This window comes from Salvelinus fontinalis, chromosome 5 (genome assembly GCF_029448725.1).
Source record: "Salvelinus fontinalis isolate EN_2023a chromosome 5, ASM2944872v1, whole genome shotgun sequence".
Classification (NCBI taxonomy): Eukaryota; Metazoa; Chordata; class Actinopteri; order Salmoniformes; family Salmonidae; genus Salvelinus; species Salvelinus fontinalis.
In genome coordinates, this window is record NC_074669.1 from 22,601,218 (window position 1) to 22,616,513 (window position 15,296).

The window sequence follows — 15,296 nt, forward strand, 5'->3', positions numbered from 1 at the left end:
GGGTAGCTCTTTAACAGTAGTCTAATACATATGGATAGACAACAATAAGCTATTTCACAACTCTATTTCACCACCACAGAGCTGGTGTTTTATGGTTAAATTTTTTTTTTAAATATGTGGGCCAGGGCTGAGTAAACGTATAATAAATCATTGACCAAGTTGGACTAAAAAGGTGGGGTCAAAGAGGATAGCTTTGACCTTGTGTGGGTGGTCACATGATCATAATAGAATGTGGAAATGGGAGTGGTCACAGTTTTTTTTTTTTGAGCCCTTATTGATTTCAATCAAATTTACCAATCACATCTATCACATATGAGAGAAACTGCTTCTATGTTATGTCATACTAGTACATTGTCACTCAATGGTCTCTCTAGGTCACTTCCAGGCAGGCAGGCAGCCATCAGCTCCCAGATCAAAAGGCCTAGTTAATGATTAACAATACCAGTCAGATTTATTGTGTACAGTGATTCTGTCAGGAAGCATTTCCTTCTCGAGCCTGTCCGGGAAACACACACTCTACAGACACACTCTCAGGCTCTCTGCCTGTCTACAGCTACCATACCTACACTTCTAGCTCTAGATCAGACAGCTGCCAGATGAATCAGACCATGCAACCCTCCCACAGCTCTCATCCCAGGTAAGTCCCCTTTTCTCTGGGCAGAGGATCTATACCCTCTCCTCTACACACCACCCACCCACACACTGCAGAGACTGCTAGTGGAGGTGTGGTTGGGTGTTTCATGTGGGGGTGTCAGAAAATGTGAGTGCCTGGTACATAGACTGTAGCGGTCTGGTATCTTAGGATTTTCACGGTTAACTAGTTTGGGTACTTGGTATAGGGGGAACATAATGGGGCATCTACAGTAGTATCTGGTTACTAGCTTGTATAGAAAACTAACTAAACTTGCACTGGGTAGTTAGCCATAAGATCCCAGTTATGATCCCAAATTTATTTTTAAAAAGTATTCAGACCTTTTACTCTGTACCTTGTTGAAGCACCTTTCGCAGCCTCAAGTCTTCTTGGGTATGACGCTACAAGCTTGGCACACGTATATTTGGGGAGTTTCTCCCATTCTTCTCTGCAGATCCTCTCAAGCTCTGTCAGGTTGGATGGGGAGTGTCGCTGCAAAGCTATTTTCAGGTCTCTCCAGAGATGTTAGATCGGGTTCAAGCCGGGCTCTGGCTGTGCAACTCAAGGACATTCAGAGACTTGTCCCGAAGCCACTCCTGCGTTGTCTTGGCTGTGCTTAGGGTCGTTGTCCTGTTGGAAGGTGAACCTTCGCCCCCAGTCTGAGGTCCTGAGCACTCTGGAGCAGGTTTTCATCAAGGATATCTCTGTACTTTGCTACATTCATCTTTCCCTCGAACCTGACAAGTCTCCCAGTCCCTGCCGCTGAAAAACATCCCCACAGCATGATGCTACCACCACCATGCTTCACTGTAGGGATAGTGCCAGGTTTCCTCCAGACGTGAAGCTTGGCATTCAGGCCAAAGAGTTCAATCTTGCTTTCATCTGACCTGAGAATCTTGCGCTGCAGAGATGGTTGTCCTTCTGGAAGGTTCTCCCATCTCCACAGAGGAGCTCTGGAGCTCTGTCAGAGTGAACATCGGGTTCTTGGTCACCTCCCTGACCAAGGCCCTTCTCCCCCGATTGCTCAGTTTGGCCAGGCGGCCAGCTCTAGGATGAGTCTTGGTGGTTCCAAACTTCTTCCATTTATGAATGATGGAGGCCACTGTGCTGCAGACATTTTTTGGTACCCTTCCCCAGATATGTATCTCGACACAATCTTGTCTCGGAGCTCTACGGACAATTCCTTCGACATCATGGCTTGGTTTTTGCTCTGACATGCACGGTCAACTGTGGGACCTTATATAGACAGGTGTGTGCCTTTCCAAATCATGTCCAATCAGTTGAATTTACCCCAGGTGGACTCCAATCAAGTTGTAGAAACATCTCAAGGATGATCAATGGAAACAGGATGCACCTGAGCTCAATTTTGAATCTCATAGCAAAGGGTCTGAATAGTAATGTAAATAAGGTATTTCTTTTTTTAATTTGTAATACATTTGCAATAATGTCTTAAAACCTGTTTTTGCTTTTTCATTATAGGGTATTGTGTGTAGAATTGTTTAATCCATTTTAGAATATGGCTGTAACGTTAAAAAAAAAGGGAAAAAGGGAAGGGGTCTGAATACTTTCCGGATGCACCTCCTATAGATCCTCAGAACACACACAGGACCGAACAGCCCTCAAACGTGTAAGCTACAAGGTGAGGACACACACACACACACACACACACACACACACACACACACACACACACACACACACACACACACACACACACACACACACACACACACACTTCATTCAGTATGGATATCAATGTAAACAGCATTTGTGGAGTTGAATGTTGCTTTCCTCTGCCCTGGTTTCAAAAGGAAAACATCCACCATCTAGTTAGGTCACTTTAGCTACTTAGCTAAACAATGGAAGGTACACAATCCATGGCCACATAGCTAGATGGCTAGCTACCTACTCTGTAAATTAGCTTGAAGTGCTAGAAAAGTAATCAAAACAAGTAGAGAAAAAAGTAACTAAAAGAAACGTGTTTTATTATTTTCTGAATTAATTTGTTTCTCCTGTCTTAAATGTAGCTAAAAGTTCTATTTTGCTATCTCCCAAAATAAATGCGATCTCTTTGATGAGTAGTTCATTCAGTGAATCAGGTCATCTTCATGGTAACCAAAAACTCTTTCTGACATTTAGTAGAGATCCTATTATATTACTAATGGGGCTATGTCATAAACCCTCAAATGTCCATAATGGGGCAAAAATGGCAGCCATATTGGTCAGGGAAAAATCTAAAACCAGTCTAATTGGAATGAATGGCAGTAGAAGCATAAGCATGGGTGAAAGTAAGGCGGTACGGTCCGGTATGGCGTTCAGTCAAAAGAGAATAGAGGTATGCCATATCGGTAAAACATGAGCCTATCAAAATAATTAAAACAAAATGTCATAGAAAACTGTAGGCTATTTAAAAATATATATACATTTCATCTTTATTTAACCAGGTAAGCTAGTTGAGAACAAGTTCTCATTTACAACTGTGACCTGGCCAAGATAAAGCAAAGCAGTGCGACACAAACAACAACACAGAGTTACAAATGGAATAAACAAGCGTACAGTCAATAACACAATAGAAAAAAAAGAGTCTATATACAGTGTGTGCAAACGGCGTGAGGAGGTAAGGCAATGAATAGGCCTTAGTAGTGAAGTAATTACAGTTCAGCAAATTAACACTGATAAATAGCAGATGATGATGTGCAAGTAGAAATACTGGTGTGCAAAAGAGCAGAAAAGTAAATAAAAACAATATGGGGATGAGGTAGATAGACTGGTTAGGCTATTTACAGATGGGCTATGTACAGCTGCAGCGATCGGTTAGCTGCTCAGATAGCTGATGTTTAAAGTTTGTGAGGGAAATATAAGTCTCCAGCTTCAGTGATTTTTGCAATTCGTTCCAGTCATTGGCAGCAGAGAACTGGAAGGAAAGGCGGCCAAAGGAGGTGTTGGCTTTGGGGATGACCAGTGAGATATACCTGCTGGAGCGCGTGATACGGGTGGGTGTTGTTATCGTGACCAGTGAGCTGAGATAAGGCGGAGCTTTACCTAGCATAGAATTATAGATGACCTGGAGCCAGTGGGTCTGGCGACAAATATGTAGCGAGGGCCAGCCGGCTAGAGCATACAGGTTGCAGTGGTGGGTGGTATAAGGGACTTTGGTAACAAAACGGATGGCACTGTGATAGACTGCATCCAGTTTGCTGAGTAGAGTATTGGAAGCTATTTTGTAAATGACATTGCCTAAGTCGAGGATCGGTAGGATAGTCAGTTTTATTTACACCATTATGCATCAATACCGTATATCAGAGGCATAAAAATGAGCGAATGGACTTGAAAACAGGTGGTATATTCTACGCTCCAAAATGCGATGTGGTTAAACTTAAACACTAACATTTTGCTAAGGCAGAGATGAGTGGCCGACACCGAAACGCGCACGGACAGCAGTGGACGTGTAAATTCTGGCCTAATGACAAACGCCAAATTTCTTTACATTTTGTGATGCTTTGTGTAAGAGATGTCTCTTTCCATTCACCACTGTAGGGAGACTGGGAATATGTTGCGAGTGGATGAACTTTTTTTTATTTTTTTATTTAACCATTACTTAACTTGCTTGGGTAGGAGTTGTTTGAAGTGATTGTTTGACGATCAGATGAAAACATCATGACTGGTTGTGTTTATGCCACAATAAATGTAATACCTTTTAAAAGTTAAATGACAAATCTATACAACTAGGCCCACAGAGATCCCATTGAATTATGCGCAACAACGTACACATATAGAAGGTGCAAATACTTTCACCCCTGGCCATAGGTGATGCATTTCTTGCTTTTACTTAGACAGGAAAATAAAAGTAAGGCATGCTATGTATCAGAAATTGTGTAATGGAATTATAGTCAACCTAAAATATTGTCATATAATAACAAATACCGTTTAAACAGGTTCTATGCACATTTTCTGTATAAATAGCATCTAAAATATATGTAAACAGCATAAATGTCTCAGATTTTGTTTTCATATATAGCTGTGAGCACTATTATATGATACAACTTGCTGCATTTACAATTTTCAACTAGTCCTATCATGAACTGATTTGAGCCAGTGTATGTACGGCTGTGGATTGACTGCATTGTTGGAATGTAATGTTGACATATTGTCAGTGAATTAAAAACATTTATGGAATCATTCCTCTAAAACTGCCTGGCTAGCTAGCTAACACACATACTGTACAGTGCAGATCAATTCTTCCCATTCATTGTTTTACACAATATCTTATCATAGCACTGGCAAACCATGGTAGACCAACTCCCTGACCAACATGGCTGACATTTGGACCATCAGAAAGAGGTTAATGTTCATTCTAGTATTCTAATTTCTAATTACATGGCCATACATGCCTTCAAACCACCATAAAACCCTTAAATGATGCACTTGCCTAAGGAAATGTTTGAGAGGCTCGATGCAACACCCTTATACAATTCACTTAAAGAAGGGAAAATTCTTTCTTAAGGTAAACCCTTAAAGGGAAATGTCAAAGAAGTTCAACTTCATATTCATCATCTCCAGGACCAACTGTGCATGAAAATAACGAGTTTCTATGTTTTGTAGTCAAAAAGAGAGGAAGATAAGTGTTTCCAATGACATCACCAACTAACTAATAGACAATACATAAAAACTTGCCATTTTCACATACAGTTGAAGTCGGAAGTTTACAAATATTTAGCTTGGAGTCATTAAAACTCGTTTATCAACCACTCCACAAATGTATTGTTGGGCATCTACTTTGTGCAAGACACAAGTAATTTTTCCAGCAATTGTTTACAGACAGATTATTTCACTTATAATTCACTGTATCACAATTCCAGTCAGTCAGAAGTTTACATACACTAAGTTGACTGTGCTTTTAAACAGCTTGGACAATTCCAGATAATAGTGTCATGGCTTTAGAAGCTTCTGACAAGCTAATTGACTTCCTTTGAGTCATTTGGAGGTGTAGCTGTGGATGTATTTCAAGGCCTACCTTCAAACTCAGTGCCTCTTTGCTTGACATCATGGGAAAATCAAAAAACATTTAGCCAAGACCTCAGAAAACAAAATTGTACACCTCCACAAGTCTGGTTCATCCTTGGGAGCAATTTCCAAATGCCTGAAGGTACCACGTTCATCTGTACAAACAATAGTACGCAAGTATAAACACCATGGGACCACGCAGCCGTCATACCGCTCAGGAAGGAGACGCGTTCTGTCTCCAAGAGATGAATGTACTTTGGTGCGAAAAGTGCAAATCAATCCCAGAACAACAGCAAAGGACCTTGTGAAGTTGCTGGAGGAAACAGGTACAAAAGTATCTATGTCCACAGTAAAACGAGTCCTATATCAACATAACCTGAAAGGCCGCTCAGTAAGGAAGAAGCGACTGCTCCAAAACCGCCATAAAAAAGACAGACTACGGTTTGCAACTGCACATGGGGACAAAGATCGTACTTTTTGGAGAAATGTCGTCTGGTCTGATGAAACAAAAATAGAACTGTTTGGCCATAATGACCATCGTTATGTTTGGAGGAAAAGGGGGGATGCTTGCAAGCCGAAGAACACCATCCCAACCGTGAAGCACGGTGTGGCAGCATCATACTGTGGGGGTGCTTTGTTGCAGGAGAGACTGGTGCACTTCACAAAATAGATGGCATCATGAGAAAGGAATTTTATGTGGATGTATTGAAGCAACATCTCAAGACATCAGTCGGGAAGTTAAAGCTTGGTCGCAAATAGGTCTTCCAAATGGACAATGACCCCAAGCATACTTCCAAAGTTGTGGCAAAATGGCTTAAGGACAACAAAGTCAAAGTATTGGAGTGGCCATGACAAAGCCTTGACCTTAATCCTATAGAAAATTTGTGGGCAGAGCTGAAAAAGCGTGTGTGAGCAAGGAGGCCTACAAACCTGGCTCAGTTACACCAGCTCTGTCAGGAGGAATGGGTCAAAATTAACCCAACTTATTGTGGGAAGCTTGTGGAAGGCTACCCAACACGTTTGACCCAAGTTAAACAATTTAAAGGCAATGCTACCAAATACTAATTGAGTGTATGTAAACTTCTGACCCACTGGGAATGTGATGAAATAAAGAAAAGGTGAAATAAATCATTCTCTCTACTATTATTCTGACATTTCACATTCTTAAAATAAAGTGGTGATCCTAACTGACCTAAGACAGGAAATGTTTACTAGGATTAAATGTCAGGAATTGTGAAAACTGAGTTTAAATGTATTTGGCTAAGGTGTATGTAAACTTCCAACTTCAACTGTATGTTGACGTTGCGGTGGTGGTGGAGATTTTTAAGTGTCCCTTTAAGGATAACACTTAAGGTGTTTTATGCAAATGCCATGAAGGGTTCTAAGCCCTAATGTGACAACCAATACAATCACACAGCAGTGTCAATCAAAAGGTACAATAGATACTACAAGATGTTGATAATTGTTTGTACACTCAGTGCATGTCCATTTAAAAGTAGTTCCAATTCATGACATTTTGATGACATTAGTATGATAAACTAACGGAAATGTACATTTTCATCAAGGTTTCGACATTTTTATTTTTACTTTTTGAACATACTAATATTAATGTACCAAAAAATCTCTAAATTAACTGACAACTCTTACTAATAACCATTAGTGTTATTAATAATGCTGAGAACAGAGGCAGTCTGAAGTGAAGGAGGAGATCGTAGAGCTCCATCCAGCTGACAAGCTAACTTAGACCTTGATCATTTCAGAGCTGATATTTCCTTATGATGAGGTCCACTGTGATTTATAAGACCTTGGCTTCATCTCTTCTCAGGTGTTTGTTTCTGTTATTGTCCTGCTATTCCAGGGGGGTGTATCTCATGTTCATGAGGGCCACAGTGTCCAATCACTCTTTTGTGATCAGTTAAGTGCAGAGGAGAAACAGAAACCTGTGTTATATTTATCTCTAACCGTACCAATGTACTCCTCTTTCTCAAGAACACCTCTCAGATCTGTCCATCTGCGGGCCACAGAGACTGGCTCTGCCCTGTGTGTCTGCAAACTGCCAGCTTCCCTGTACAGACCAACTGTGGCCATCTCTTCTGTGGTAAGACAGCACCACACACCATCCCCCAAAACCAGAATTTGATCGGATTTATCTCTGGGTCAAGAGAGACTTGTACAGATAGAAAGAGGTCTTCAGGGCCCAGAAGGTAGCATATTAACATTTACATCAAATCAAATCCAATCAAGCTTTATTTATACAGCACAGTTCAGACATGGAATGCAACGCAATGTGCTTCCCAGGAAAAAAAAATATTTAAAAAACTATGAAAAAAAATTATAATATTTATTACACAACAAACGTAAGAGGATAAAAAACGAAAGAAAAACAATAAAGACTGAATGACTAAAAATCACCCTAAGGAAAAGCAAAGCTAAAACGGTGTGTTTTAAGATCTGGTTTAAATATAGTATGTCCACAGTTTTGGCACCCCTCAGGTACGCTGTGCCAATTGTGCGCCGCCCTATGGGACTCCCGATCACGGCCGGTTGTGATACAGCCCGGGATCGAACCTGGGCCTGTAGTGATCGAACCTGGGCCTTAGACCGCTGCACCCCTCGGGAGGCCTCCATCTGGCATTCCTAATCTGGCCTTTTTCAACCTTACTGGATCTATGGTATCAATAGTTGCACTTAATTTGCTATGAAAGTGATCAACTAAATCATCACAAGAGGAAGGCAGAGTAGGTGATCGAGTATTGTTCATACACTCAATAAAATATGTAGCTACTTCAAATGTAAGATGGTGTTTCTTAATAATGCGTTCAGTATTACCCTGTGTTATGGGCAACAAGGGAGTACAAGATACACAGTGGAGATCAGATAAAGCAACATCAACTATAGAAGATATGTCAATAGAAAGCCTCTTGGTAATAACAGGTCCAGAGTATGGCCGCTGTTATGGGGTATTAACATGTTGGATAAAGTCCATAAAGCTCAAAAGATGAATACATTCAATGGCTTTGGAGTCAGTCTCTTTGTCAACATGAATATTAAATTCACCCAACACAATTATTTTATCATTGTTCTCAAGCACAATAGACAATAGTTTAGAGAAACCAGTAAAGAAAGTGGGGCAGTGCTTTGATGCACAGCACTGGTGGCTGACATTGAAACAGTATGGCATGATGCTCAAAAGACCCAAAGTCGCCAAACAAAATGTCCTTACAGCTGAGAGCAGTAGTTAAAATAGATAAATACTGTAAATACTGTATTGCTGCTCTTATTGAAGCCTCCTCCTGGATTACAGCTTTTCATACTCTGTCAGAAAAGGGAAAAAGGCTGTCCCCCACCCATTTCCCTTTTCTGACAGAGTATAAAAAGCTGTAATCCAGGAGGAGGCTTCAATAAGAGCGACACTACAGTCTGAAGACATCCATGTTTCAGTGAGAAACATGCAATCAACTTTGCGCTCTGTAATGAGGTCATTCATGAGAAAGGTTTTACTAGTGATTGCTCTAACATTTAAAAGCAACATATTCAATGAGTGTGGGCCACTCTGCCCCTGGGGCAACTGCCTCAAGGTAACCAATGGAATAACAACCAAATTATTAACGTTTCAACCACATTTTCTGATAGTTTCCAGTCTATCAGAATGGTAGGAGATGATAGTTTGCATAAACTCACTAGAAGGCAGAGTTAAGGGAACATAAATGAAGTTACTCAAAATAACCCTAGAGCCGTTTCTACAGGAGTTGATGCTTTCCAAATCCTCTGTTCCTTATTCTGACAGGGAGAACTAGAGCACTACCAGACCCTGTCGGTCTGTCTCTAAAACAGTTTGCAATGATGCTGGAAATATTCCTGGAACCCCTGCGGTTATGGTAAATCCCTTCTCTTTAAAAAGTGCAGGGGTTCCCAAACGCCCCCCCCCCCTTCCAGCATTGGGGATCCACGTCTATTTCTATGAGCACAATTGCTGTTCATGACACAAACTGTTCATACCTCTCTTTTTGGTGGAGAGAATTTTGCAGGTTTAAAGCTTATTTCCTGCAATTCTACACATTTTATCACGGCGTGCAAAAATCATTTTGTAGTTTTAAAGCACATTTTCTCATGTGTATTCATGTGGTATTTGAATGACTCAAAGATTACAACAATATCTTTGGGCTAAAAAAACTGACATGGGCTAGTTGATCTGGGCATTATATTATTCTAAATAGCTCTCTAAGGAATGAAGTGACTAACATGACAAGAGAAACTGATGATGCACTACCCAATGTCAAATTGCACCTTGTGCATTCTACTATTACAACTTTCAAGAGTAAGTTTAAAGCCGGGCTGAGTTCCTTAAAAGAAACACGGGACGGGGGCAGAGATAATTATTCTCTTCCCTGTGCTAGCGATGGTGTTTAAAGAAAAATGGTGGTCCTCCCTCAGATCTCCTAAAGTAAAGGTCGTTAAAACCTAAGTGAGTAGCTTACATAAGAAAATGCCATACAACATACTGACTACAGCAGCAGGTCATTGTCTGTCCATCTGCCTGTCCATCATGAGGCTGTCTGGCCAATGAAACTTTCTGTCTGTGTCATGTGATGAGAGCCCCAAGACCTGTCTAGCCTGGGGGGTTAATACTTGACAATCGTTGCTATAGTGAACCAGTGTGTGGCTCCCACCTGAAAGAGATCACACACACACTCAGGCTTTGATCATTCACTCACACCTCTCTCATTTGGCCAGAGGGTCTCTATGGAAACCATGGAAAAGAGGAACTCCCCCAGCCATCCATGGTCTTAAAGAGTTCTAGGATATGGTGATCACAAGGCATTGTTATGACAACGCTAACCTGGTTGCCAGTCTGTTTGCTGGCTTGCTGTAATACTTGTAATATTTGACGTGTGCTGGATTTAGTTTGTCAAGCTTAATAGAACCAATAAATACTCCCAAAAGTGCAAAATACAAATTTGCTAAATCAAGAGTACCAAGTATTTTACACATTTTTAATACTTGTTCGACCAAGTTATGTTTGCTATCCCTGAGTATGCAACGGATCAGTTGAGTAATTCCATCATCAGTTTTGTGTTTTGTAGTAAAACTGTCTGTTTTGGCCAAAATCTCATTACAGAAGTGGGACAACAGTGATAGACAGCTATATGAGTGGTGGATTCAGATAGTGGTTGATAATGGTAGTAGCATATGTCAATCTCCTCTCCCTCGCCTTCACCATTGTCTGTGTCATCATCACGTGATTCAATAACTACTCCACCAGACCTGCCCCTCTTACCCATGCCTCCCCCTAAGAGAGAGAGAGGGGCTGTACTTAGTTAATTAACATTCAGTAGACAAGGTCATGTCACTAGTACAAAAGCTTCTCATGCGGCCGTCAGCATTTTTGCTCATACCTGCATTTTGCTCAATCCCGCAATAATATGAACACATTACACTAGCAATATGACAGTTTCCCTAATGGTGAATCGTAGTTTTGGGGGTACAAATATTAATGGAAAGAGTAGTGATTGAGTACTTATTTATGTTACCTTGTTTCTCTGTCTGCAGCTCCCTGTCTGATCTCGTACTGGAGACTTGGGTCCTGTCTGGATGCCATCAGCTGCCCTCTGTGTAGACAAAGGGTAAGCAAGACACACCCAACTGTAGAAACATCCATTATTACCATGATATTACACTTGTTATCCGACAAGAAAAATAGCAAAATTATGTTGAATAAAAGTGATAAATAATGGTTCAGAATTGAATGTAACTGGAAGGGATTTTCCCTCTCTCTCTCGCTCTCAGGTCAGTGTCCTGTGTCGTCTCGTCGGTGAGGGTCGGTCAGACAGAAAGGAGAGGGAGGTTCTGGGCGAAATTACAGACTACAACAAACGCTACTCAGGAACCCCTCGAAGGGTCAGTACCACCATAGACCATATATTACATTGTTCTGTCTCTATGAGTACCACACACAAATGTATTAAAACATGCTACAACCGCACTACAACCTAGTAACACACAAAACCTTCAGAAAATCTTTACCAATTAAACCATACAACACATTCTCAAGGGTCTTTCTGCAGGTATTCTTTCGCTCTCTAGACTAGAGCTTCATAGCCTTTGTTATACTGTAGATAGCTTGCTCTCTCTCACGTTTTATGAACATATCAGGTTCTGTGATTTAATTTTGACCTTGAATGTGGCTGCAGAAAAGATGGCAGTATTTACATGATAATAAAGGTGAGTTCCTTTCCCATCCCTCTGATAATGGTTTTGTAACTGGAATACTGCTTACGCAACCACCACATAAAGCCTGTATTGTACAAGGATAATGGAAGGATATCACACTAAAGTAGAATACAATTCTCTCTCACTCCTGTGGTTGATACTGTTGTGTACATCTCAATACTCTAAAGTGGCCACCTCTCCTCATTTTCTTTACTTCATCTGGACTGATCTAAAATAAGAAAACGTTACAAAACCTTTTGCTACATCATGCTCTACTCTAGTGAACACGAGCCAGATCTCTATCCCACCTGAAGCCAGGTGAAATGACCGTGACACCCTGTACTCACACCTGTGCCCCTGTCTTGTCTTCTGTCCCTTAGGTGACAGACTACTTGTGTGACACGCCCCTGTTCTTGCAGCTGCTAGCTCGCAGCCTGGGCGCTATGGGGGGGCTCGTGTGCCTCTTCTTTGTCAGAGTGGTGCTCTGCTGTCTTGGGGCCATGGTGTCCCTCTCCTCTGCCCCCCTGGACACTCCATCCTCCCTGTCTGGCCTCCTGGGGGTCCTGGATGACCTGGTGGTAGTCTTCCTGCTGCTCACCTGTGTTATCAACATCAACCAGCAAATGGCGCCAGAGAGTGGGAACTCCTCAGCACACACAGGGAGTAGGTCTGCTCAGTAACTCGCTGTAGCAGCAGAGATGATAACCTGCAGTGATTTAACCTTGGTTTCAACAGGAGATCTCAAGGTGAAGAAACTTTTTTTTGAGTGCGACCAGGCAAAATGTCAGCAGCGTCCGTCTGCTGGTTTTCATCCTGGTGTTAGCAGGTGTTGGACTCACTGTAGCACTAACATAGACAACCTTTAGGTTTACAGCTAATTACAGGTGAACAGCAGACAGTCTAACCAGGGGCCCAGTTTATGCGTTGATGAATGTATGCTGACGTAAGTGTCTCAACTGTCTCACACCTTGCCTTCTTTCTTTCCTTCATGAGTGACCAGTGATCTGGTGAGATGGTGAAAGCTACATGGTGGAACCTACACAACTAGTTTCTCCATACATGCGGTGTAGGCCTACCAGTGGAGGCTGGTGGGAGGAGCTATAGGACAGGCTCATTATAATGGCTGGAATGGAATTAATGGAACGGTATCTAACATAATTCCATTATAGCCATTACAACCAGCCTCCACTGAGTCCTACTCAACTCATTTGAGGGTGGGCACGTTTGATGGATTACGATGTAGCATTTTATGATGTTTTTTGTGTAGTGTTTATTTCTACTCCTACAGTATATACAGTACCTGTAGCCTTTATTTTGGAGACAGTTATGGTTATCACTGGCCTTCAGTGAGAGCTGGGGTCTGTTCAGGAGGGTGCAGATGAAATGTAGGCCTCTTGTGTTGCACCCTGCTCAACGCAACCCTGTTGTTTCTCAGTGACGCCAGTACTGTAAAATTAAACTGTAAATACTTAATTAATTTTAAATAAATAATTTTACCAAGGCATTGTTGAATACTTGCTTCTGATTGGCATTCTAGAGCGTGCATTATGTAAGGGATAATCAATGAGGGGCTATGCTTTCTATGGAAAATAATGAACACGTGGAAGGTGTGTTCCATGACACCACTAGCAGAGTGGAACTGACCTTCCATGGAGTTGCATTTCTGGAGAACGCAAGTTGATTATCCCTTTTATACCATGGCTATAAATTAACACATTTGTGTTCTTTGCTGGGAGAAATGTGTTTAACATCCACTGAAGTAGCTAGCTAGCAAGTTAACTAGATAGCTACAGTAGTTTCTGTGGTAACCGAACAAACAGACTTGCTAGTTTAGCTAACCAAACCATCAGTCCTAGCTTGCTATTATGAATTTTGAATTCAACATTACCAATACTGTTTTCAATTAGACTTTTGCTTTCAAAAGCAGTGTTGTGGAAATTCTTACACAGGGACACTCAAAGTAAATCTTAAATGAATCATTGTTTATTGTCAGCGTTCTGGAGAGGTTCCACCCAACTCAATGCACCATAGTACACATGTCGATCAGGGTCTCTAATGTGGCAGTCCTGTTAGTTCTCTTATATACTTACACAGAAAGTAATACTTGCATGATTTAGCTTGTTCATTATTTGCTTGCTGTCATTCATGTGACGGATTGCTATCCTTCATGTGACCGACCAATACTGGTTCATGCATGTGGCAGACCAATACCTCATGAGGCTTCTTCTCTCCAAGCTGAGACTTTGAAACTGAAGTCAGGATTTCTCCCAGGCATTCAATTAGTCACTTGCATGAACACAGAAATTGGTTATTAGAAAAGCACAAACAGAACATAGAAATTGATAATTTGAAAAGCACAAACATAAACATTTCCATCACAGCAGCTCAAACAAAACATGTACAAATTCACTATAGCCATTGAATTCTACAGTGAAAATATACTGTGCACTGTAGGGAAATAATGCACACAGAATGCCCTTCAAGCCAATCAGAAAGGACTATTCAACAATACCATGGTTTAATTAAGCAATAAGGTATGAGGGAGTGTGGTATTTGGCCAATATAGTACAGCTAAGGGCTGTTCTTAGGCAAGATGCCATGTTACCAACTGGTTACCAACGTAATTAGAGCAGGTAAAATAATATACTATGGCGGTCAGCCAATCAGCATTCAGGGCTTGAACCACCCAGTTTATAATTAAGTGATAATGCCAGAGAAGCATTGGAGGATATTTGGAGGATATAATGGCACGGGTGTTGTTAGGCCTGAGACGAAGTCGACGGTTGGTAAACCGTGCCAATATATGCTCCAAACACTAGCTTCGAGGGTATTATCACTTTTATACACTGGGTTACCAGCATGTTCAAATAATGATTGACATATTTTAATTAAAAACGTTATTTTGATTAATTTATTCATACTATTTCACCCTTCCACAAGATATAGTCCCAACAAGTCTAGGGTTGCTACCCAAGCCGGCTGGTCGTTCGTTCTATCGGTTCGGTTGCTAGAGACGCAACCCAGTCGTTAGTTCTCAATGTTCCATTGCCATACTGGCTGGCAACATTCTTATCCCTTGCTTGCTAGCTAGCCAACTATGGCCAACTTACATTCACACCAAAAAAGTGCAGCCAAAGTAACTGCATTTGCATTTGTTTAAGCTGTTTTCTAGAGACCTTGAATGTGGATACATCCATAACAATGAACTAATAATGTGCGATTTCGCCTCGCATAGAATATTTGCGCTCTCGCCAGGCCACTGTTCAGAATAGATAGCCAACTACACAGCTAACACAATCATTTCAAACTGAAGCTGAAATGAAAGCAAACGAGCTGCATTTCGTGTTTTTCTATTCTTTGTATATGTCCAAAGAAATTATGCAGATTCATAATTTCGACTGGTTGAGAAAATCTGCAAGCCTGTCTTTCTCGAGACGTTCATTACCATAGG

General features: G+C 41.2%; 1 protein-coding gene across 1 annotated transcript; it reads left to right on the plus strand.

The window, feature by feature from the left end:
* The first annotated feature begins 528 nt into the window (after positions 1 to 528).
* LOC129855323 (E3 ubiquitin-protein ligase RNF170-like) lies at positions 529 to 13,347 on the plus strand. The gene is made up of 6 exons (XM_055922854.1): positions 529 to 637; positions 2,219 to 2,270; positions 7,625 to 7,733; positions 11,186 to 11,259; positions 11,423 to 11,533; positions 12,226 to 13,347. Exons 1-6 carry the CDS (start codon positions 597 to 599, stop codon positions 12,523 to 12,525), a joined length of 687 nt encoding a protein of 228 aa, XP_055778829.1. The 5' UTR covers positions 529 to 596; the 3' UTR covers positions 12,526 to 13,347.
* The last annotated feature ends 1,949 nt before the right edge of the window (positions 13,348 to 15,296 follow it).